Raw genomic sequence first — 26,192 nt, 5'->3', positions numbered from 1 at the left:
CAAATTTTGCTCAAACTGGTGGAAAATATCCAATCGTGTCGTATACGGGTGCGGGTCGGGTCGGACACAGGGGAAACACGGGTCTAAACACGGGCTTAAAACAATCACATGCAAACGTAAAATATATGCATATTTTTAGGAACACATCTACAAAAATATGCCTGTATTTCAAATTGATAAAATAATTTAAAATCCACATCAGTTTATTTGTGCCCACGCCCTCCCAGGATCTATAATGTTACCTAGGCTACTTTCAGTTGTAAAAATTCATCATAACCGCACGCGCGATCTGCTTGCAGTCGTCGAGATGGATGCTGAGGAGTTGAAGAAAAGAATAGCTAGTGGAGATTGTAAAGTTGTCGACAGTACGTCATCAAAAATCAAGTCCAGTGTGTGGGAGAAATTTGGAGTTATCTGAAGAAAATATTGTGAAAGGCTTTGCTGCATTTTCGTGTTGGATAGCCGCAGATGTGGAACTTCATCGCTGAGGAAGCACGCAGAAACTGTGGTAACAAAGCAGTTCTATCGAACGGTATTTTTCAGATTTAACACTGTTAAGTATGTGTGGTGTGCAGGGCGTGTTTGAACCCAAAATTGTCTGATGTAGGCTAGACAGGTCAGGGCAGGCAGCAGAGAATCAGAAACGATAAACAGTCAAAGGTCAATAACAGGAATCAAACACGGGAATAAACGCTCAAAAATGATGGCCGGGGCAGAATCAAGACTTCGCATTGAATGTGTGTGTGGAAGTGGTTTATATGAGTGTCTGTAAATGAGGTGCAGGTGTGTAACGCAATCAGTCCCAGGTAAGCGGTATTATGGGAAATGGAGTTCAATGGGTAAAGTTAATATTCCGGGGAAGGTCCCCTCCGGTGGTGAAGAGGAGGCGGTGCGGGAGCCTGCTCTGTAACAGGGAAACTGGAGCGGAGCGACGGTGACGATTAGCCTGGACTTCTTGACGTCTGACGGCGTGGAGGAGATGAGTGTGTGCTTGATCCCAGACCTCTTCACTCTTTTGTAACCATTCTGTGATAGATGGTAAGTCAGTAGGTTCACCGGACCAGGGGAAAAGTGGAGGTTGGAAGCCCAGGATGCATTTGAAAGGAGTGATGCCTGTAGCGGGTTTGACCAAAGAGTTCGGAGCGTATTCAGCCCAGAACAGATACCTGCTCCACTCGGTTTGGTGTTGCTGGCAATAGGAGCGCAGGAAGCGAATGACATCTTGATTAAGACGTTCTGTTTGTCCGTTGGATTGAGGATGATAACCAGAGGTAAGGCTGATATTGACATTGAGGTATTTGAAAAAGGATGTCCATACCCGGGAAGTGAACTGGGGTCATCGGTCAGAGACTGTGTCATCAGGAAAGCCGTAGAAGCGGAAAACCTGGTTGCAGAGTAATTCAGCAGTCTCTAGTGCAGTGGGGAGTTTGGGAAGAGGGATTAACCGGCAGGCTTTGGAGAATCGATCTACTATGGTGAGTATGGTGGTATGGCCTTGTGAAGGTGGTAAGTCTGTGATGAAGTCGATGGCTATGTGAGACCAGGGGCGTTGAGGTATAGGCAGAGGAGTTAAGAGACCTGCTGGGAGTCGTCTGGAAGACTTGGAGGTATTACAAGTTATGCAGTTCTTGATGTGAGTTATGGTATCTGATTGTAAAGTTGACCACCAGAAGCGGTTCTGAAGTAGATGGATATTAGCGTGATTCCGGGATGTCCTGAGCTGGCTGCAGAATGTTCTTGGTCGAGTAGTCTTGAGCGCAAAGGTTCTGGAACGTACAGAAGGTTTTTGGGGCATTCGGATGGAAGTTCTGCTTGGTGGTTGAACTGTTCAATTTCTGTGATTATGTCCCACTGTACCGGGGCTACCAGGAAACTCGGGAATGATGGTGTTGTTGGGGAGAAGTTGAGAGGGTTCTTCTGCTTGGCAGGAGAGAGCGTCTGCTTTTACGTTCTTTGATCCTGGTCGATAGGAGACAGTGAATTGAAATCTGGTGAAGAATAGAGCCCATCTAGCCTGACGAGGATTCAGACGTTTAGCTGATCGAAGGTATTCAAGGTTCTTATGATCAGTGAGGACAATGAAGGGTTGAGCAGCACCTTCCAGCCAGTGTCGCCATTCCTCGAGGGCGAGTTTCATGGCCAACAATTTGCGGTTTCCCACGTCATAGTTTCTTTCTGCTGAGGATAGTTTTCGGGAGAAAAAGGCACAGGGAAACATTTTTTCTGGGTTACCTTGGCGTTGAGACAGAATGGCTCCGACCCCGGTATTGGAGGCATCCACCTCCACGATGAATTGACGTGTGGGATCTGGGTGTCGAAGAATGGGAGCGGAGGTAAATTGGGTCTTTAGCTTTTCAAAGGCTTGTTGAGCTTCAGGGGACCAGGTCAGACGAGACGTGTGGCGTTTGGTCATGGTAGTGAGAGGAGTGGCTATGATGCTGAAATTTCTGACGAAACGTCTGTAGAAGTTGGCAGATCCTAGGAAGCGTTGCAGTTCTTTGACGGTTTGGGGTAATGGCCATTCCAGCACTGCCTTGACCTTCTTATCGTCCATGGCTACCCCTTCTTGGCTGATTACATACCCCAGAAATGAAGTGCTGGTTCGATGAAATTCACACTTCTCTGCTTTCACGTAGAGTTGGTATTGTAGCAGACGTTTTAGGACTGTTCTGTCATGGTGAATGTGTTCTTCTAAGGAGTTAGAGTACACCAGGATGTCGTCGATGTAGACAATCACCCATCTGTCCAACATGTCCCGGAACACGTCGTTCATGAATGATTGGAACACTGAAGGACTGTTAGCCAGGCCGAAGGGCATAACCAAATATTCGTAGTGCCCGCTACTGGTGGAGAATACTGTCTTCCATTCGTCACCCTCACGAATCCGAATTAAATTGTATGCATTGCGAAGATCCAACTTGGTGTAATATTTGGCTTGTTTAAGTTGTTCGAGAGCGGCTGGAACCAAAGGTAAAGGATAACGAAATTTGACAGTGATGTCGTTCAATCCACGATAGTCAATGCAGGGTCTCAAACCTCCATCCTTTTTCATCACAAAGAAAAACCCGGCGGATGCTGGAGAAGTTGATGGTCTAATGAAACCCTTGGCTAGTTCCTCTTGGATGTAAAGTTTCATGGCATTAGATTCGGGTTGAGACAGGGGAAAAATTCTACCTTTTGGTGGTGTGGAACCTGGAGTGAGTTCGATGGCACAGTCAACGGAGCGATGTTCAGGAAGTTGAGAGGCTTTCTTTTTGCTGAATACTTCAGTGAGGTCTGCATATTCGGAGGGTAGTTTTATTTCTTGGTTATCAGGAGGGGACACGATGGAAACAGGTTGAGAAACTCGAGTGATTTTCGAGAGACAGTGTTCATGACAGTGCTCACCCCATTGTGTGATCTGGCCATCTCTCCAAGAAATGTGTGGATTATGGGTGCGTAACCAGGGTAGGCCGAGGATAATAGATTGATGAGGGGCTTGGATGACATAAAACTGAATGGTTTCTGAGTGCAGGGTACCGACGTGCATCTTGATCTCTTCAATCAAACGATGAACTTTTCCTCCTCCGATGGGATGGCCATCTAGCACCTCCACTGTCAGAGAAGAATTACAGGGATTCAATTTTATTTGATGTAATGACGTGAATTCATGAGAAATGAAGTTCCCTGTGGCTCCTGAGTCGAGCATGGCAGTAGTGACAATAGTTCGGTCTTTAATGTGCAGGCGAATGGGTAACAGGATACTGGATGTGAATAAATTCTCTTTGGTGTGAGAACTCACCGATTGAGGTTTGCTGACAGGACGAACAGGGCAGGAAGCTTTCATATGACCTGGTTGACCACAGTACAGGCAAAGACGGTTCTGCTGGCGATGCTCTCGTTCTTCAGGTGAAAGATGAGTAAATCCCAGCTGCATAGGTTCCTGCATTGTAGTGGATTCGTGAGTGGTGTATAGGGGTGTTCTGACTCGTCGTCGAGAACGCATGAGATTGTCAACCTGGATTGTGAGATCGATGTATTCGTTCAGGCTCCTACCTTCATCTCGGCAGGCCAATTCAGACTGTAGTTCGACTGTGAGACCTTTTCTGAACAGAGTTTTGAGGGTATCCTCTATCCAGTTGGTTTGTGCAGCGAGAGTGCGAAAAGTGAGAGCGTAATCAGCGGTGGTGTTCCTTCCTTGAGAGAGTTTTAACAATTGCTCTCCCGGATCTCCTTCTGCTGTGGAGTGTTCAAAGACATTTCGGAATTGTTGAAGGAATGCGCCGAATGAGGAAAATGACGAACCCTCTGGTCTCCAAACTGCCGTGACCCATTCAAGTGCCTTTCCAGTCAATAGTGAACAGACGAATGCGATGCGTCCGGCATCGTTAGAGTATAATGAAGGTTGCTGATCGATATAGAGATTGCACTGTAACAGAAACCCCTTGCATTTAGTGGGATTACCGTCATACTTCTCCTGGAAGGCGAGACGAGTGTTGATTGAAGTACTGACGGGATGTGCTGATGCACTCTGTGCTTGTTCCGAGGGAGCTTGACTGGTTGAAGTTTGGAGAGCTTGTAGTGCTTGAACGAGTTCTTCAGTGAGGGAGGTAAGACGACTCAGCTGATGATGATGAAGAGATAACTGTGATGCTTGAGCAGATAGTTCAGTGGTGATCTGCATGACTGCTGCTGGATCCTTAAGTGGCGAAGTCTTCTGTTGTGATGAGGCAGAGACAGTGGGATCCATTTGCAGATTTATTAGAGAGTAGTCAAGACAGGCAGGGTCAAACACAGCAGACAGGGCAAAGCAGGCTAGGCAGAGACAAACCAGGTGAACAGGCAAGGGTCGAGGCAGGCAGCAAGAATCAGGAATCAATAAACAATCCAGGTCAGGGCAGGCAGCAGAGAATCAGAAACGATAAACAGTCCAAGGTCAATACATCAAACACGGGAATAAACGCTCAGAAATGATGGCCGGGGCAGAATCAAGACTTCGCATTGAATGTGTGTGTGGAAGTGGTTTATATGAGTGTCTGTAAATGAGGTGCAGGTGTGTAACGCAATCAGTCCCAGGTAAGCGGTATTATGGGAAATGGAGTTCAATGGGTAAAGTTAATATTCCGGGGAAGGTTCCCTCCAGTGGTGAAGAGGAGGCGGTGCGGGAGCCTGCTCTGTAACAGAGAGCCTTATTGTAACTCAAGTACTCTTGACAGTTTCATGCGCTTTTAGTATTTACTAGTCTGTCCTAAATGGTCCTGTCATCTGCTTTGTTTAGACTTAAGTTGTGTTTGATGTTTGCAGCAGAGAAAATAAAAAGGGAGTTCATATATCTGACTGCTTGTATCAATTGATGAAAATGTAGGCATGTGCAGTTATAAAACAAAATTTTTAATGTAGCAAAATATTTTGTTTAATGTTGCTGTCCATTGTTATGTTTTGTCTTATTTGTATAAATTTCAAATAAACTACATTAGATTAAATATTTATTTAAATTAATTATTCATTAAATTAATTATCAGGTGTATTCTAGAGTAAATCTGTTGAATTGTCTGTTAAAAAACGTAATTTTCTATTTAAATGTAACACTGTCAGAGAGGCGGACCCCCATAACACCTACCATACTCTTGTTATTCAGATATAGCCATACCGAACAGGGTTCTTTACTAACCATGTTTCTGTCTGTGTGTTTTTCCCCAGTGTCTGTATGGCTGTTACGTCCACTCCTCCATCATCCCCACCTTCCACCGCAGGTGCTACTGGCTTTTACAGGTAAGACACCTGTTGGGAATTCAGTTACCTATTGTTATTTTTCTGAAGCCATCATATTTTTTCCCCTCTTTTCCCCCTTTCCATTTGGTGCTGAGCAGCACACCTTCGAGTGTAATTCAGCTGTAATAGAGAGAGGCAGGGAGATTAAACGTTAACCCCTCAGCCCGCTGGAGCCTGAGCTCCCCGACTGATCAAAGCTAACCTCGAAACTACAGCCCAACACTGAGAGAGGTCCAGAGAGGGATCGCATGCAGATGAAGCCTTTAATAGAACACAAAAGTTAGATATCAGGCTTTTAGGACATATACTAAGAATGGACTCACAAGTGACAGCAACCATCGATCATGAAACACAATAATTGCTTGACTTTTTTAAAAACATTTCACACACGTTCAGAATCCAGTAACAATAATTAATTGATTTTTTAAAATATTTTTAATTGCTGTGTCATTTTGATTGCACATTATGGCAAAAGTGTTGCTTGCCATAGCAGCCACTAATTAATTAAAAACACTGTTTTCTGTGTTTACTGTGACACAAAATGCTCCTAATTGGAAGAACATTAGTGCTTTGGCACCTTACTTATTACAGTCTTTGAAAAGAGGAAAGTGAAAGCTTTTGTAGCAACATTTCCATCTTCTAAGAAATATTATTCTCAGTCTGTCCCATGTTCTCTCAGTTTCCTCTAAGCTGAATCATGTTCTGCTTCACTGCCGCTTCAGTTGCTCAATTTCTGTCTCCAGGATAGAGCAAGTTGTTCCAGCATGACTTTGTCTTGCACATATTGGTGTCATTCTTTGGGGCTTGGTGGCAGCCTCACTGTGTCCCTGCAGTCTCAGCCTCAGATGGGCCGCACAGTGTCTGTTCGCTGATTTTTGATACAAAATCTCATCAGTTTTGCCACATTACTCATCAAATCTTTGAAAGATATTCAAAGTTTTGTTTGAGCCGCCTTAGTAAGTAGGTTTGCTGCGATAGTCTGTGTTACTGGTGTTACACTGTGTTCAGCCGCACACCGGTTACATCACTTGCCCATCCCGGCAATGCCCCCACCGTCGTTTTGATTTTTTATAGTAATAAAAATCATTTAGTTCAGTTAGAGAACAGTCTCTACAATTAAAACACAAGAATTGCTCAACGTGAGCCGAATGAGAGTCGCAGCACAGATCACATGACGAGAGTGAGGCCAACTGACTGACAAGACGATGGCGGAAGATTTGATTTTAAAGCGAAATGTACTGTAAAAGCACTGTATTGCCGGAGTTGTCACACATCGATTAACCAGTGGGAAAATTTCCTTACCTTCACATCCTTATTAGTAAGTTAACTATGCGCAGAACTGTATGTCCACTGTATATCCTGCTTTTTACAAGTTGTACTACCATTCAAAAGTACTTTTTCAGTAGGTCATTATTATTTTTTATTTTTTTTTATTTTATACTTTTATTCAGAAAGGGCACATTAAGTGACAGTAAAGACATTTATAATGTTACAAAAGATTTTTATTTAAAATAAATTATGTTCTTTTGAATGTTCTATTCATCAAATAAACCTGAAAAAAATGTAGTTCCACAAAAATAGTATGTTGCACATCTGTTTTAAACATTGATAATAGTAGGTAATGTTTGAGCACCCAATCGGCATTGACACTGAAGACTGGAGTAATGGCTGCTGAAAATCTGATGAAAATAGCTTTGACATCACAGGAAAAATACATTTTAACATATCATAAAATAGAAAACTTATTTTAAATTATAAGCTTCTATTTTAAATGATAACATTTACATTAAAAATGGTGACCATTAGAAACATTTTAAAAATCTGATCAACCCCATACTTTTGAACAGTAGTGTAAATATGAAACAATCTCAAGCTAATTGCTTTATATGTGAGTCAGACGAATTTCTTTCTGTCTCAGCCAGAATAAGATGCTAATGTGGACCAGACCTTTTGTTGTTTAGTCAAAATTGTGTCTATGCAACACTAGTGTCCCAGAGAGCAGATTCACAAAGGTTGCATGGCCGCTAAGTATGCACATAACCCAATCCGAGCACAGTCAAGCCTCACACAATGTCACAAAACTACATTTTCAGGGAATGTGATCACAGAGAGGGAGCGAAAGAAGAGGGAAGCGTACAGAGACTGCAAGTGTGGCTGCCTTTTTATCCAGTCTAGATCTTCTTTATTGAGAAAAGTCTCAGTAATAAGGCAGGGGAGGAGAGGAGGTAATGAGAAAAGAAGCCTATGTGGAATCTCGGCACTCCTTCCCTCTAAAACACTTTTCCCTCAGATAGCGCCTCATTCTTCTAGGCATGTCTCGGTGGTATTGCACAGCTCTGCTCTTCTCGCTCTGCATAAAGACAGAGATCTGCTGAGGGGACGTATTATCGCCTCTTACCCAGAATGCTTTGCACCTCGTTGGCCCTTCTAAAAAGTTCTCACTCACGCAGAATAGACTTGGAGAGGGAATGACTGTTTAGAGATTCGAGGTGTTAAGGGCATATTATCTCTCACACACACACAGCACATACACACACTCCCTCTGTGACTGTCCTGATCCCGCACTTGATTGATTTAATCACTCCACGTCTCATTCTCTTGTTTAGTGCTAATCGAATGTAATTCCTTGGCTCTCCTTCTTCATCAAATCCTACATTACGGGGCTGAGGTGTGGCGGCCGGGGACACAGACCCGGATATCATTATTATATTAATATGGCTGAATGTGAGGCCACACTTCATTTGTCTTCCAGGCTGTCAGATCTTTAGAAAGTGGTCAATAGCCTTTGCCGAGACCTCTTTATTGTGCGAGAGGAAAGGAGAGCCAGGCTATGTTAGGGAATGAAATGACTCATAAGACAGAATATTGTCCAGATTAATCAAGAAACTGGCAGCAAACCTGCAACCGCCTCCACCTCCATGTCTCTCTTTCTCTCTCTCTGTTTATCTCTCTCCCCGCTTCTGTCTTCCTCTTTCCCTCCTGAGCCTTCTCCCCATGATTGATGGCAAGGTATGGTTTCTCCGCTGAGGATCCGGATGAGTTGGACCATGTTTTCCAGTATACATCCCACTGTACCACTTCACATACATGCTCATTAAAATAAACAAGCATGCTCATATAGAAGGAGAGATGGATGCTCTCTTTTTATCTTCACAATCTGTCTTACATTGGCTAAATCTGGCATAGGCATGTCAGTGGTGCTGTCCGTGGTTCTGAAAACCTATTAAACTGTGATCAGTTATTCTGGCGCTCCAAAACAAGTGCACTTTACAGACTTTGACGAGCTTTGAAATCAGCCCATTACCTAAATGTCGACCCCGGCACGCACATGTTGTGCTTTAAAAATCAATATTACATTTCCATTTCCTGACTTGATCTGATGAGGAAAAGTTGAACTCCCTCGCCTCATCATCTTCTTTTTATTTGTTTTTGGCCGCTAGGCTGGTGTAAATTAGCCCGAGGCATGAGGCAGACTCTTCCTTTTTGTCCGGACAGGCGCCGCTCTCCATTTATTTATTCATAGACGGTTGTTTGTGTAGCCACACCAAATTTGTGCTGGAGTCGGCACGCCCCTGACCGCACACTTCCCAGGCTCAGAGTAATGTATATTTAACGTCGCTTATGCTCCCAGACAGAGTCATTTATGAGACAAAGCTTCATTAGACTGTTTTAACGGATGGGGACATTAATACAGCCCGTGCTTGCTTGTGTTTGTTATTGCCAGATTGTTTAGGGTGCTGAATACACAAAAGAGAAATGATGGTGTATTGATTTCCGGGCCGTGGGATTAATGTCTGTTATGAGGTGCCGATGTGGTAAGTTGAAAGTTTATGCTGTCGCATGGATCAGCAGCTGAGTATTGATTGAGAAGTCTTAGAGCTTGTGGCTTGCCGCTGCTGTAAGAGAACAGGTGAATGTTCAGGTTTTACTGTTTAAGTCTGGTCGCTGGCCCTGGATGTGTGAATTATACAGAATAAGAATATTTGGATGCTGTTTATGAGCTTTTTGAGTTTGGGCTGGGACTGTCTGTTTGTCCAAACAATGGAAGGTGGGGAGTATTTACAAACAGCAGCTTTAAAATGTGAAGGGTAAGAGTATGTCTTGCTTTAAAATGCACAAGTGCACATGGATCTCAGTCCAGGGCTGTGCATTAATATTCAGACACTGCTCATTCACACGCCCTCTTGACTCATCCAGCTTTCTGCACTGATTCAGGTCATATATGCTGCAGAAGCCCTGTAACAAAATAACAAATATTGTATATGTGCCTTCAGCCAGCTGAAAGTTAACATCTTGAGGCTATACAATGTAAACTGCTCAACTAGTCTAGATATTAGTTTATAGGTGAGGTGATTTTGTGGTTAGTCCACCTCCTGCATGTGGCCAGCTGCCAGTGAATAATTTGAGTAGAATAAAAGTTAAGTTCTGCAAACTATGTCTCATTGCTATTTCTTGCCATTTCAGCTGATATTATCTCTGCATTTACATAGCTTTTTGGAGAATAATGCCTCTAAGGTGAAAATACTGACTGGGCTTGTCAACATAGCTTATATAATCTACATTATATCATTTTTTTATTATAATCTTAAATTTTTATTTCTTTTTTACAGATATTATGATTTCTTTAGTCATGAATGTCAGAAAGTTACTCAAGGTTACTCCATTTTATTTGAACAAAATGTGCATTTTTATAAAAGGAAAGATTAGATTTTTTTTAATGCAAATATCTAACATTTTATTGAAGTAAAATAATTGAAAGTGGGGGGAAAATCACATTATGAAATACATGTTTTTCTCCAAAACACACTGGGAACAATTATTTGCCCCCTTTTATTAAATACTTTTTGCAACCTCCTTTTTCCAAGATAACAGCTCTGAGTCTTCTCCTATAATGCCTGATGAGTTTGGAGAACACCTCCATACCTCCATACGGAATCTCTCCAGATCCTTCAGATTCCCAGATCCATGTTGGCGCTTCTTCTCTTCAGTTCAGCCCACTCGTTTTCTATTTGGGTTCAGGTCTGGGGACTGGGATGGCTATTGCAGATGCTTGGTTTTGTGCTCAGTGACCCATTTTTGTTTTGATTTTGATGTTTGTTTTTGGATCACTGTCCTGTTGGAAGATCTAAACATGGCCCATTATATGATTTCTAGCAGAGGTTGTCAGGTTTTGTTTTTTATCTGTCAGTATTAGATCGAATCCATGACACCATGTATCTGAACAAGATGTCCAGGACCTCTGGCAGAAAATTAGGCCCACAGCATTAAAGATACCCAGTGTGCACCAAACCCATATTAAGTGTTTGCTGCCAAAAAAGCAATTTTTTTTTGTTTCATCTGACCATAGAACCCGTCCCGTTTCAAGTTCCAGTAGTGTCAGTTACTTTTCAAACATTCTATGGACAGATGAAACAAACAAAAAAAAGAGCATTTTGCAAACACTTAATATGGGTTTGGTTCATACAGGGTTAAAAAAAGTACACCGTGTGTAAAATGAAATGAAATTTAATGTTGTGGGCCTAATTTTCTACCAGAGGTCCTGGACATCTTGTTCAGATACATGGCATCATGGATTCGATCAAATACCAACAGATACAAAATCAAAACCTGACAACCTCTGCTTGTTATTTTCTTCAATTCTTTTACTTCAATGAAAGGTTACATTTTTGCTATGTTTTTTTAATAAAATATCAAAAGGATTAACAATGCAGATTGATTTTTTACAGCCATCTTTGATCATATTTACCAAGGGGGCAAATAATTCTGAACAGCACTGTATACAGTAAATGTATATATTACTTTAAGCCCTTCAAATGATATCTAAATTACTTTTCCAGAAATTGATTGTTCATCATAGATATATTAAAGTCATTGTCTGTACTTAAAAAAAAAAAACTCAGTAGAACTACACACACACACACACACACACACACAGAAGTGAATACAGAAACTTTCTCATGGCATGAATCTTCACCGTGATCAGACTTCTCTGTTTCTTTTTCTTTAGGTCTTCTCTCAGGTTCACATTATTATTCATGTTTTGGCACATGGTTTCAGTCACCCACAGAGCTGCTGTGTCAGTACTACATAAGGCCACATCAGAGTAGAGCACATGGGACCTCCTCTTTAACAATCCCCTTATCTGTAAACATCAGCGTCTTCCTCTCCCACACCTGCCTCCACCTGCTCTTCATCATAGCAGCGGTCCAATTTCCCGTCATTGTGCGTCAGCTGTCCCAGTAGCCCGCTCTCTCATCTCCATCCATCTCGGCCCACAGCCTCTGTCGTACACACAATCCATGTGTACCGTCTACCCATTCTAGGTAGTACACACAATTAGCATATTAAACACATTTTTTTCATGATGCTTAACATTATTTATCCTAGTTGGACATTTTCCTAGATCAGAATCCTTCAAGATCAGTCAGTTTTTAGAGTTATGTTTATGTTTAGACCCAAATTCTTGCAAGCAGGTCTTGCTATGCAAGCCCAATTTCATGCACTGTTGCATTGTCAGCATTGCCACAAGGGGTGCTATAGCTCACATAATCTTAATCAATGTTTTTCTATGGTTAGTTGTCTCTTTTCCAGTAAGCTTCTGATATGACAGAGGTAACAGTCGTTAGTATTCAGTTTATGGGCAACAGCAACTTGATAATGCATGTAACGTATGTATATGCATTTTGCATTCATGGTCTTAAAGGGGTTGGTCACCCAAAAATGTACCTCATGTACTCATCCTCATGTTATTCCAAACCTACAAGAATGTTTTGAAACATTCTTCAAAATACCTGAATTTGTGTTCCTCAGAAGAACGAAAGTCATATAGATTTGGAACATCACAAGGGTGAGTAAATTTTTTGGTTGAACTACTGTATCCTTTAAGGAGCTTAATCAAATAAACATTTCTGTCAGCTTTAGCATTAAATTGTATAGGTCATCTGAAAAAGGAAAATTCTGTCATAATTTACTCACCCTCATGTTGTTCCATACCCATAATACTTTGGTTAATCTTTAAAACACAAATTAAGATATTTTTAATGAAAGATGAGATGTTTCAGTCCTTCCATTAACCAAAACTTAGAAGTCCAAAAAGGTCATAAAGTCATCGTAAAACAAATCCATATGAATCAAGCAATTTAATCCAAGTCTTGTGAAGAGAGACAATCACTTTAAATAATGAACAAATTTAATTTAGACTTTAATTTAAATGTGAATACACATACATAGAGCCAATCCCATACGGTGAACATGGATGCTCAAACATGCATGTGTGATGCACGAAAACCAATGAGGTTGGTTCTAGCGTACGTGTCGGCGCACACACAAGCTTTTATGTTTACCATATGTGATGCGCTTTATGTATGTGTGTTTATACGTGAATAAAAGCCCAAATCAAATTGATTTGTTTAACAACGTCTTGATGACCCTTTTGTATCTTCTAAATTTTGGCTTGGACTTTCATCGGAGCTAGAGAAACCTCTAAGGTTTCATTAAAAATATCTTATTTTGTGTTTGGAAGATTAACCAAAGTCGTTGTGTAAATTGGAATGACAGAATTTTTGGGTGAACTATCCCTTTAAGGATAGTGTTATGTAAAAGAGAGAACTAAATATGTGAGGAAGTATATGTTAGCAAAAGTAACATATTTAGTACTCCTTCGCCTACCTTTTCAACTTTTCACACTCTCTTCCCTTCATTCATCGCACACTCCTCTCCTCCTGACCCCATCAGCTCTTCAGTCAGGTCAGAACATTGCTCTCCCATTGAGAGAGACTTCCTCCATATTAAGGGTCACTGACCAGTAGCAGAGTAAACAAAAATTAAATTTTTCTTCTCTCTGTTGTGTCTTGGTTCTGTGGGCCAGTATGTATCTGGGGCTTCCCTTTCCAAACTACCTTTTAGGCTGTTTTTGCATACCACTTTCCCCCGTTATCCACATTCTTTGACATATCCTGCATGTCACTCCTTCTCCTCCATACAGAAGCCATTCACGTGGACACCGAGCTGAGAGAGAGAGAGCCAGGATGTGAGATGGCTGCTTAATAATTCAGAGCTCTGTGAAAGGGCAGGAGTCTGCCAGTGAGCCAAACTGACATTCAGCCAGTTATTGAGCGCCGGCCGCTGGCAGCCGTGTGTGTCCAGCCGTTTCCCTCTGTGCGTCTGGGACATTAGAGCGGGAGATTGACCTGCCTTATTGTGTTAATCCAACTCTTACCTATAGACTTGGATCCTATACCTATAGACCGATGGCGCTTCATGGGCCGCAGGTCACGCAGGCGTCTGAGCGTGATCACTGCTTTTCTATTAGGACACTGTCTGGAGAGACTTGGGAGCGCTACGCTCTGTTGGCTGGTTAACTTGTTTTTGCGTGTGCACGTGTTGGCCGAGTTTACACCTGGCATTAACATCAATATTGAACAAACCGTTTGAAACAGGATGGCACTAAATCAGGTCTCAACAAGAGACCTTTTTTTTTTGTTGCTGGCTCAGTACTTTCGATTTTCACTTGCCCTGTCAACATTTTCACTCCCCACACTTTCAATGAATTGTTAATTTTTACTTTTAGCAATGCGTTTTTAGATATGCTAGAAATATTTATTTAATCTTATAATACTTATTTTTCCCACTTATTAAGTCTTTGTTGCTTTTTTAGTTTATAGAGAAAGAATTACTGAGCAAACAATTTTTTAACAAACTTAACATTTAATGAAAAATAAATATTTGAAAATAAATACTTATCTTCTTGAAATATTTATTTATTTGTATATTATTTATTTTTTTACTTATTGTTGTTTTATTTTTTGTTGATAAAGAAAAATGTAATAAACTTGAAATTTAATGAAAAATAAACATGAAAATTAATGTTTTAATATTTTCTCGATTTGTTTTTCATTAAGTATTACGTTCATTAAAAAATTAAAAAATGTGTTCATTAAAATGAGTTTTTCTTTACAAAAAGAAAATATGCAATAGTTGGAAATTACACAACTATAAACTTCATTAATTAATTAAACACATTTTTCCTTAAACTATGACATACAATGCAGAACCAAACATTTTAATCTGCAACAAATTGATATACAAGGTCAATGAATGTAAAATACAGTTTTTTTGTTTTCATTTTGTATTCTTTTTTTCAGACTTTATTAACAAATAGCAGACGATGTTGTGATGAATTGCATGTTGTGTCAAAATCAGAGACGTTCACCTTTTTTTTCTACCATGTGTCACAGCTGACCACTACTGATCAGATCACCAGTAACATATCTAAATACCAGGTGTAAACAGTGCCTGCATGTGTTCCTCAGAGGCGAGTTGGCACAGCTCAGACCTTTCCTGCTTTAGATTCATGTTTTCTAAAGCAGCCTATGCAATCAATGCCAGGGACAGGCCTGTGTGATTGGGCCCAGGCTGTGGACATTTTTGATGCGCTGCCTCTAATTTCTGTGTGTGTGTGTGTGTGCGCAAGTGTCAGATGACAGCAGGCTGTGAGCAAAGGCAGATCAATAGGACACAGTACTGCCAGTTGGCAGACAGCCGCGTTTACGAGCGTGTGTGCGGCCGGCCATTTGCCGGGTGTGTTTTGGGAGTGAGCTGAACTGCGCTGTGACGTTTCGACACATAACTTGCGTTGCTGCAGCTAATGACCAGAACTGTCACATTTGTCCAGCACTGATTACACATCAGAGGCCCAATTAGCTCTGGTTGAGTCTGACATTCTGATTTCCTCATCACAGACAGAAATCCCAGATAGAGAAGATGGAAAGAATGAAGGAGAAATGTTTTTCCAGCCGAAATTCAAGTCTATTCACTGTCATATCGATTTAAAGCCCGTCATACAAGCCCAGGCTCATCAACATACAAAGCAGTGCTCTGAATCCAATTTCTGTGATTGGCAATTTCATCGTGGAGATCTGTTTCATCAGTTCAGGAATTTGGCCCGTCTCGAGGGGAGGAAACAGCTCCATCTGACTGAGAGAGCAGCGGCGAGGTCAGTGACCGCTCTGTTATGTGACTATAAGGATAATAAGGAGACATGTTGTGGCTTTATTTGACTGAAGAAGGTTCTTGTAAGGTCTGATTTTATGATGCAACTACATAAACAAATAGCTCTGAACAAGAATGGAGAGAGGTGTACACCTCTACCTCTAGCCTCTGCTTTACGCCTCTAATTTTGGCTAATTTACTCCCATTTTAGTGAAATCCTCTGTAGGCCTGCTTGTGTAATGTGAGGTGTTGTGTAGGTCTAATTTTAATTTGATGGAAGGCAATATGCAAGTGTAATCTGATTGGAAAATGTTGAGTAGGCCTGATTTCATTCTTTGAGGTGATGTGTAGATCTAATTTGAAATCTGTAGGTTTTGATTTTAGATGAGATGATCTTGGTCTAAATCTCTTTCTTTCTTTCTTTCTTTCTTTCTTTCTTTTGTTGTTAAAAATTATTTTAATGTATTTTTCAAGCAATAATTTAAATATATGTATTTTTTCTATTAATAGGTCACGACGGTTGACTAGATTTTTTTTTCTTCAGTACATATTGTTTTATTTTTTTCACCAAAGCTAATAGAACAAAAAAGCATTAGTTCTTTGGTCTTTTTAAAGTTGACTTTTCTTTCCTTCATTATACAGGGTTTTATTTATTTGACATTTGCCTCAAACTGTGTGTGTGTGTGTGTGTGTGTGTGTGTGTGTGTGTGTGTGTGTGTGTGTGTGTGTGTGTGTGTGTGTGTGTGTGTGTGTGTGTGTGTGTGTGTGTGTGTGTGTGAGTGTGTGTTAGCCTCTGTAAGGTGATGATTTCATCAGGCAGAGATCAGAGATTCAAATGAGCATTGTAAATCACACACCATTAATGAGCTGCCTTGTAAATTAGCAATGCAGGGTGTGTCAGAGCTGGAATGGGGAGGGGGGGTTGCCACATGGGGACACATAAACTACCTCCACAGGGCTATTTACTGCCACCATAACCGTACTCAGAACCTGAGTCTGGCACACTGCCCTACGCCCAGAGAGCTTTGATGGCCTTTTTCACTGGTCCATCTCCATCGCTCGTTAGAAGGCCTGGGGGAACGTCTGTGCTCTTTGCACCCTAACAAATGATAGAGGACGATAAAACAGAAGGCTTTGGGGCCTTTGGAGTTACTCTCCAAGACCCATAACCAGGCTGGAAGAGAATCTGTGCAGATTTGGAACAACCATCATTCAAAAAGTCCTATATATCTTACAGGTCCTATGTTTTTATATATATATATATATATATATATATATATAGGCTAATGTATTACTGTATGCTATCAGCTCGCTTTTTAACACATATTATAATGTAAACTATGTTTACATTCATTTTGCACAATTGTGTTTATTTTCTGCAAAATAAAAAAATCAGCCTGTATTCTTATTCTCCAAAAGATCTTTTTTCTGTCTTCATCTCGTTAATAATGATAAAGAGGAAGAGGATGTCCTCGGTCATTTGGCCTGTTTGGGTTATGAGTCCCGCCAGCTGCCATAACACCCAGAATTGTATCAAGATAGCACATGCCGTCTCTCAGAATGAGGTGTCTGGAAAACATTGACGCTTTGCGATGGTAATTGTTTTGTGGCCAAATCGATAGCATGAATGGAACAATCAAAAACGTGCCAGGTTCCTGTTCTGAGCGGCTGGTGGGGGAGCCGGGCCTTTAAAAGAATCTTTCCGTCAGTCTTTTGTGCATCTCTGAATCTGTCAACACCTTACTTTCTGTTCTAGTCGGGGGTATTGATCCCTCAGGCGACAATGGCTTAGCATTTCTGTGTGCGTGTCTCAAATGTGTGCGCATCCTGCTTCCAGTGACAATGCAGCTGGGGAGCCCAGGTATGAATGGACATAGGAACTCTGTGAAAAGTCAGCTTGACTCATTAATATTAATTATTTGACAATCACCCAAGATCCAGCCTGGTTTGCTGAAAAGTCTTAAAATTGTTTTATGTGACTGTCTTCTTTTTTTCTTTTTTTATACTATGACAAAAAGTATATATTTTTTCTCTTTACACCAAGCAAAGTGAAACCGTTGGAGTGCAATTTATTTATTTAATAGCAAAAACTTGATTAATTATGAATTATTTCTATTTATGATTATAATGATTATATTTATTGGGAATAACCATAATAATCATATGTAATATTGATGATTTTAAAAAACAATTATATTGCAATGATTATATTTAATAATCATATATTTGTAAATTATCCTAATCATAAATGCTAATAAATATATTTAAGAAATAATCCTATATTTTGGGGGAAATAATATTTTTAGTTTTACCAGAGTTCTCACCACATGACTGACAATAATTTCTTTTTTTACACTCTATAAATGTTGATTTCCCGAAATGTGGGTTTACAAAGTTTGTTTTAAAAAGTGATACATTGATTGCTACACCCCTGCATGTGCAGTACATGGATATGTGAGAGGCCTGCAGACATATACATTCCTATTTTTGCCATGGCCCCTGAAGCCGAGCGTCTTTAATACGGTGGGCTTTAAATATTGCATGACTTCCTGATGGCGGTGGCAGTCAGAGGCTTGGCTGCTCTGGTATTAACCTGTCTGTATAAATCAGGAACCCTCCCAGGCCTGCTTTCTGCTCTCCCATCCTTCTATCAGCCCTCTCTTCCCTCCCATCTCTCATTTGTCCATCTCAACTCCGAGCCGATCTGATCAGGGGGCCCTGTAATCCTGCGCCAGGGGCCCGAACATCAGCGCTAGGCAGGTGACAAATAGTTTTTTAATTGCCTGCACCAGAAAAAGCATTAGTCTAGTCCCCTTCCTTGGTAGGGGCGGGCAGGACGTGCACGTAATAATAATAGCCGGGCCTACGCCTCCCTGCAGGCTATTTTTAGACTGGGTATTTTGAGGGCTCGGCCAGTGTATGTGTGTGTTTGTGAGAGAGAGAGGGAGAAAAAAAGAGTGTTTGGACACGGGAAATGGAGGTGCGGCATTAGATCCTCCGTTCTGTGAGCCAACCAACACCCTGTGCCGCTCTCCCAGCAGGCACATGCACACGCTTTCCTAAGCCTGCCTGAAATGAAAGGAAACACTGTGTGTGTGTTTGGTGTGCTGAAGAAGCCTGATGAAGCTGTCCAGTTTATGTAGCAAGCTGCACACTCCTGCTGCTTTGGCTTGGTTTGTGCTTAGTGTTGAGATATGGTATTGATTTTTTTCTCCTTTATCCCCTCTGTCTCTCTTTCACTCTCTCTCTTTCTATGTCCCTCTCGCTCTCTCTCATCAGTGCCCTTGCCATATCTATGTAAGATATTGGCTCAGCAAATGCTGAGCCACACACAGTAGCGCGTGTGTTCGTAGGGCGACACTGACCCCATCCGTTCAGACGGAGAAGACTTGAGGTGGGTGGAGACAGACATCTGTGAGAACACAAAAATTACGTATGTTTGCCATGTGTGTTATGTTTGGGTGCATATGCTTGTGCAAGCGGTCAAAACATATAAGAAAGCTTGTTTATATCTTGAAATCACAGTTTGTGTGAGTGTTGGTGGTTTAGCAGCAGTATGAATGTTTAGCCTGAAGCCTCTCCATTTCTGGGACTGAATCTCAGCATGAGTTCAGCTCACTGCAGTTCTGAGGATCCTTAGATCTGCTGTCCTCTTCCCACAAAACTCTCTCTCTCTGTCTCTCTGACACTTTTTCACACTCACGCTTGCACACATGAAAACAGCATACCTTCTTTCAATGCTCTCATGAACCTCTAGACTCCATCGCTCTGTCAGTAACTAGCCATTTATTTTCACTCTTGTTTCAAATATAGTAAAGGAATAGTTAACCCAAAAAAAGGAAATTCTGTCATAATTTACTCACCTTCATGTTGTTCTAAACCTGCGGAACATGAAAGGAGATATTCTGAAAAATGTCAGGGGAAAAATGGGATCCAATGTTGTTTTGGTCCCCACTGAGTTTCATTGTATGAACAAAAACATTCTTCAAAAATAGCTTCTTTTGTGTTCTGCAGAAAAAAGAAAGTCATACAGGTTAGGAATGACAAAAGATGACAAAATCTTCATTTTTTGGGGTAGAGTATCCCTTTAATATATATTATATATAATATATATATATATATATATATATATATATATATATATATATATATATATATATATATATATATATATTAAATGAAAGTGAAGATAATAAGGGTTAGTGTAAGTAAGCTTAAAAAAGCAAAGCGTTAAAAAAAATCAAAAGTGGTCGATATTCTTGAATTTATTTGTGTGAGTATCAGACTAAAATTGATGTTGTTATACACTGATAATCTTCCCATCAAATGAGCTATTAGCTCAGAAACCACCACAGCCGGAGTCTGAGTCTGTGAGATTAACTTGAGAATCAAATCAGTCCAATTCACCAGTAAATCATTCTGTTTTTGTGAACCAGATGAACTGATTTATTGCAAAAATCTGACTCAAAGAATGCTTCCTTCAAACAGATGTCTCTACTTCTCTAATGCTCTCCCGCAATCTGTTCCTCACTCAATCCTGTAGCACACAACACAATATAAACTCCTTGTATGCCGCTTTTACTGTACATCCTTTTTGAAGTTTGAAACCAGTACTTCAAAACTTCTGTCATATTTGTTGTAATTGCATTTACATCAATAAATGTGGCATCTGCTTTCTTGTCGCTGGTTAAAGTTGTGTCTTTATCAGACGGCCTCAGAGAACACTTTCTGACCATATCATTGCAGAGAGGCCACTGACTCAACGCATCACCTGCAGCAGTGTTGAGGGGACCTTTAACCAGCCATTTACTCTCTTCCCTTCGGGGAGCGGCCCGTCCTCACACACACACACACACCTTTTGTTATCCTGGCATTTGGCATATGATCAGTGTGTGTCTGGACACAAGACAATCTGTTATGGAGTTGTCACTTTTAGATGGTGTCCTTGAAACTGCTCCAGGAATTGTCCATCTGACCTTTGACTTCTTTAGACAGCACTCATGTATGGCTACCATCCAAGCCCAATCCGATTTGATCCAACCAGATGCGATATGTTTGTTAAAATACTCACATGCCTGCACAAAGCACTGATGACCCAGAAAGCTCTCGTCAGGGTGGCGAAGGGTTAAATCCACCTCCGCCCTTCTGCTTTCCCTGCCCTGCCAGCTGTTCCTACTCCTCCACACCTTTCCTCTCTTTATCCACTGCTCCCTGCAATCCACAGTACCTCTCGGACCAGTAAATGAATGCTCATTTGCAAGTTAGATAAATCCTTTGAATGTATTATGGATGTAAACAAATTAGCCTGTAGGCCCCAGATGATGCCAAATGGAGCGGAGGTCTCTTCCTGTGGTGGTTTCCTGCTCATGCTCAGTAGCTTGATTGATGCTTTTTCTTCTGCCTTAATTAGTTCAGTATGAACTGATTCTCTCCGTGTGAGACAGGTGCGTCGTTAAAGTAATGCTCTTTAATGCTACCTCTGTAACGCTCCCTGCCGAGTCCTTCCTCTTTTCATCAATTCATAACAAGAGCACTCAGCCAATTAAAATAGACCGGTGAGTGGCGAGAGGAGCCGTGTCATGCTGAATCTGTTTATCCATAACGATGTTTGTGGTCAGTGCCGTTCACGGAGCAAATTGAAGTTGTTGTTTTGTTTTGTTTTGTTTCTTTTAGCACCGCATTACTTTATTAGCTAATTTAGTTTCTCATTATGATTAGTGGTGGTTGTAAAAATCTTAATTGTAAGATTAAGATTAATGTTTAATGTTTGTCTCCTGTTTTAAGTAGTTCAAAAGTCATTTACACATGTTGTTCCAAACCTGAATGACTTTCTTTCTTCTGTGGAACATAAAAGAAGATATTTTGAAAAGGTGTTTTTTTGTCCTTGCATTGAAAGTCAATGGGGTCCAATTTAGTTTGAAAGAAAGTCATACAGGTTTGGATCAACATGAGTAAATTTTCATTTGGGGTGAACTACCCCTTTAAAACGAGAGAAAAGAAGTCTCACAGACTTACATTAAAGGAAGGATTCAAGTCATAGGCACCAGAATATTATCTAAGGATACTTTTACCTAGCAATCACCCAGAACAGCCTTGTAATGTTCCAGTAACCACCAGAACACCCTAGCAACACTCTAATGCACACCCAAATCACCCATAGGAATACCTTAAACACATAGGAATTACATAGGAATTACCCAGGACACCATATCAATGCCTTAGCAACCATTCAAAACAGTCTAGTAATGCTCTAGTGACCACCAGAACACCCTAGCAATGATCTAATGACCACACCGTAGCAGCATCCTAATGACCACTTAGAGAACCTTAGCAATGCCTTAATCACAGAGAACACCACAGCAACACCCTAGCAACCATTCAGAATAGCCTAGTACTGCTGTAGTAGCCAGCAGAACACCCTAGAAATGTCCTTACAGCCACCAAGAACACCATAGCAACGCCATAGCAATCACCCAGATCACCTTAACTATACCTTAGCAACTGTCCAGAACACCTTAGCATCATGGTAGGGAGTTAAGCACAGGCAGGCAGCACTTAAAAATCTGTGCTTTTTGTTTTTGTGAACGCTTGTATAAGCACTCATGCACCAGCGCACACTCGTGTATTTGCCTTTTAAACTACTCTGTCTGTATCTGGCAGGGCAGAGGTTAAAGAAGAGAGGAGTGGGTAAGGCATTGTTGAGATTGATTAAGACTCACTATTGATCACGGAGTGTGTGGGTGTGGGTGGGTGTATGGGGATCGGTAGAGCCCAGGGCCTATCTCTCTGAAGACTCCAGCTCTGTTCTCTATAGCAGGCTGGCTAGAGACCCCTCCGGGGGCCACATCAAAGAGTCCTGCTCCCCTGCCACCCGTGTCTTTTGAAGACAGCAGCGTTTGATGACATCACTTCCCCTATTATTTCACAGTTGGCCAGTGTGGCTCATGTGAAGCACAATACCTCAAATTGTGGGGATTGGTAGACAGAAAAAAATGATCTATTTAATCTTTAAATCTCTGTTATCCAACACCACGATCAAAATTCACATTGAGTAATATGGAAATTTTAGATTTCTGTATGTCTAGGTTTTTGAACATCCTATTGTCTGCATCCTATTGTATCTTTGCACAAGTTCACTTGTGTTTTTAGTGTGTTTCTAGATGAATAGACTGCTATACTACTGCTATAAGATTGACTCTGAAAAAATGACACCCATCGCCTTTAATACAGATCCTGTTTACTGTACCTGCAGTAAGCCATTAACAAACAGACTGCATGCAAACAATTACTGACAGGCAGTGTTTGTTGCCTTTATGGACACCTGAACCAGTGTTGTTCTCCACATCTGCTTCACACCTGCGGTGACCTCACGCAGACCTCGAGGCCTGAAGCTACTGATCTCAGAGAGGTCAAACATATGGCCAAGCATGTTAAACACTCTCACGCTGACTACTGACACGTTGGCCACACTCTCCCAGCTAGAGTCACATTCAAGCATCTCCTTCCTGAACAGGCGTAGTGTTTAAATGGGTAGTTCACCTAGAAATGAAAAACCATTTCCTGATATGCATGCCATTCCAAACCTACTGTATATAACCTAAAAAGACTAAACAATATAGTATTAATATGAAGCTTCACACAGCTATTTTCCATACAATTTGTTTTTCAAAAATAAAAGACAAAAAGCATTAAAAAAAAGCACCATACATTTTTTTTTTTTTTTCAAGTGGCTTTATTTCAAATCCTCTTTGTGGAAGAAAATATATAGAAATTTAAGTAATTTTTCACTGTTAATCTTCCCAATCAGTGAGCTGTAGTCTTAGCAGAAACATTAAATCAATGAACGAATCAGTCTGCTTCATTAACAAATCATTCAATCAAAATTGTGAACCTTGAAAAGAACCAGTTCAAAAAAGAATGATTTGTTTGCTGTTCTGATTCATTGATTCAATGATCAACTGAACAAAGTCAGTAAACAGCGGTCCTCAGATGAACAGTATCAGAGAGAAACAGTTTGTCTTTTGGTCGAATGCACTCACTCTAAGAATTTGGTTTGGTAACAAAAGCTTCCAGTAGTGTATTTACAGAATAATAAAAACAAAATAACACTAATTGTATATTTATACAGAGATTTATACTGCATAAACAAATGTGCTGAGAAGAATAACTGTGTGCACAGATGTGTGGGTCTGTACAGGATGTTCAAATATATAAAAGAGAAATATTAGTAAATATAAGGTTGCAGTACGTGCACTTACGTGTACTTACAGTGTGTACTTAACAAAATACTGGTTAATATAAGGGAACTACAGGGTTAAGGTTAGATTTAGGGGTAGGTTCAGGGTTAGTACCTAGTTATTACCCAGTTATTGTAATAACTATATAATAAATATGTAATAACAGGACTGTAAAATAAAGTGCTAGGCAGATTAAATATCGTAGAATATCGCACACATTTATACAATAATTTTCACACAAATTAATACCATATCAAATCAAATTTTATTTATAAAGCACATGTAAAATCAACCTTGGTTGGCCAAAGTGCTGTACATCAAAGAAAAACAGAAAAGGCAAGAATGGATATAAAAATAAAAATAAAAATGAAGACAAGAAACGCAGTAGAATTACAAAGAATTAAAAGTAGTGCATATAACTTTAGAAGACAAAGGTTTATAGATCATGTTTATTTTACCATTTTAGGAATATAGTGCATAAGTCATGCACTACTTTTACAGTCACTGAATAGAAAAGAGACATGAATCTTTTTTTAATATATTTTTCAATCCTAACCTCTGTCACATTCTCCTCTCTGTGTGTTTCTGCCTGACTGTCCCTCGCTCGCTCTCTCTCTTTACTTTTGTCTTCTTTACCCAGTCCCCTCTCTCAGCTTCAGGGCTTTTCTGGCTTGGCATTTGCTTTAACCCCAAATCAATCTGTTTTGAGCAGAACTCATAAACTTTTCATAAGCTCAACCCTTACACCCATGTGAGTGAGCTCGTCAAGTCTCCTCTGCCTGTCCTGCTGCTTGTTTGATATTCTGCGTGCTTATTGCTTAAGTGCAGGGCCAGACCCCACGCCGGGGCCACGTTCAGTCGCGCCACGTGTCTCCTCTCTACCGCTCGGCGAGCCGCTCCTGTGTGTGCATCGATCCTGACTGCCGTGCATCATCTGAGCATGAGAGCTATCTAGCCGAGCCATGTTTAATTTATGTTGTGGAATGTCCGCTCAGTTAGACACCCTCGACTGTTTGGAGACGTGCCATGCCCAGCCGCTTAATGTAGTCGCTGCAGTTTGTTCTGTGTTTGCCTGATTAGCACTGAGTGACGTTTGTTCACACCCCACCTCGCCGAGGGACGGATGCAGACAATGGATTTCGTGTTTGCTCACCTGAATGGCATCGACGTTCACGGTGATGCGTTTTGCTGTGACACCTTGCCGCGTGTTGGTCAACAGACGTAATAAGCACGGGACAGACTCGCTCTTTGCTATCTTTATCATTTTCTCTCTCTCTTTCTCTTTCCCTTTCGCCCTTGCTCTCGCACACACTTTAACCGAACAGCAGGTCAAACTTTTTTAAACGTGTGCATCGCTAACAGGCTCACTCAGGCAGAAGTGCTATCTCAGCACCTGTGCCTTAATGATTAATACCATATTGATGATCTCAATTAATTTCCTATTACGCAGCAGCAGGTCTGCGCTGCTCGGTTTCTGTCACGGCCCTGAGTTTGGGCTGGGGGAGATCTCTGAGGGCAGCTGGCTGCCGTTGATAGCGGGAGATTTTGGGTCGCTGTGCAGCATGCTTACACGATGAGGAGAGTATTTTCTGTGCAATGGTGACTGACCTTCACTGTGTATTTGTCGTCCAGTAAGGAGCAAGAGCATTTCTTAAAGACAACATGAAAAGACATTTGCAGTGCATAATGGAACACATTCACATGTGAAACAGGATCATGTGGAGCAGGACTTGATTTTATCTGTTTGTATGTTTTGGTTCAACCTTAATTTTATGAAACGACAAGGATACTTTTTGTGCATAAACCCCCCCATAATAATGGCTTTATTCAACAGTTTCTTTTCTTCCATGTCAGTCTCCGACATTGTTCACGTGAGCATTTGTGTGGTGCTGACACAGGAGCCGACCAATACTGACCCGGCGTTCTGACGTAGAACCCGGAAGAGCTACACTGTTTACAATGTGAACAACATCGGAGACTGACATGTAAGAGAAAAAATTGTTGAATAAAGTCGTTATTTTTTTATTTATTTTTTGTGCACAAAAAGTATTCTCGTCACTTTATAAAATTAAGGTTAAACCACTGTAGACACATGGACTATTTTAACGATGTCTTTACTACCTTTCTGGGCCTTGAAAGTGGTAATAACGTTGCTGTCAGAAAGCTCTCGGATTTCATCAAAATATCTTAGACACATATGCACTTTTCTGTTTT

The 26,192-nt window shown here is 40.9% G+C and overlaps 1 protein-coding gene across 1 annotated transcript in view; it reads left to right on the top strand.

Moving 5' to 3' along the window:
* Positions 1-26,192, top strand: part of camta1a (calmodulin binding transcription activator 1a) — a 434,758-nt gene that overhangs the window by 354,763 nt on the left and 53,803 nt on the right. The window contains 1 exon segment of the mRNA XM_079849916.1: positions 5,680-5,751. Within this exon segment, the coding sequence (XP_079706042.1) occupies positions 5,680-5,751 (72 nt within the window).

This window comes from Squalius cephalus (assembly GCF_949319135.1).
Source record: "Squalius cephalus genome assembly, chromosome: 18".
Classification (NCBI taxonomy): domain Eukaryota; kingdom Metazoa; phylum Chordata; class Actinopteri; order Cypriniformes; family Leuciscidae; genus Squalius; species Squalius cephalus.
The sequence above is the reverse complement of the archived record's forward strand: the minus strand, read 5'-3'. Positions and strand labels throughout refer to the sequence as shown.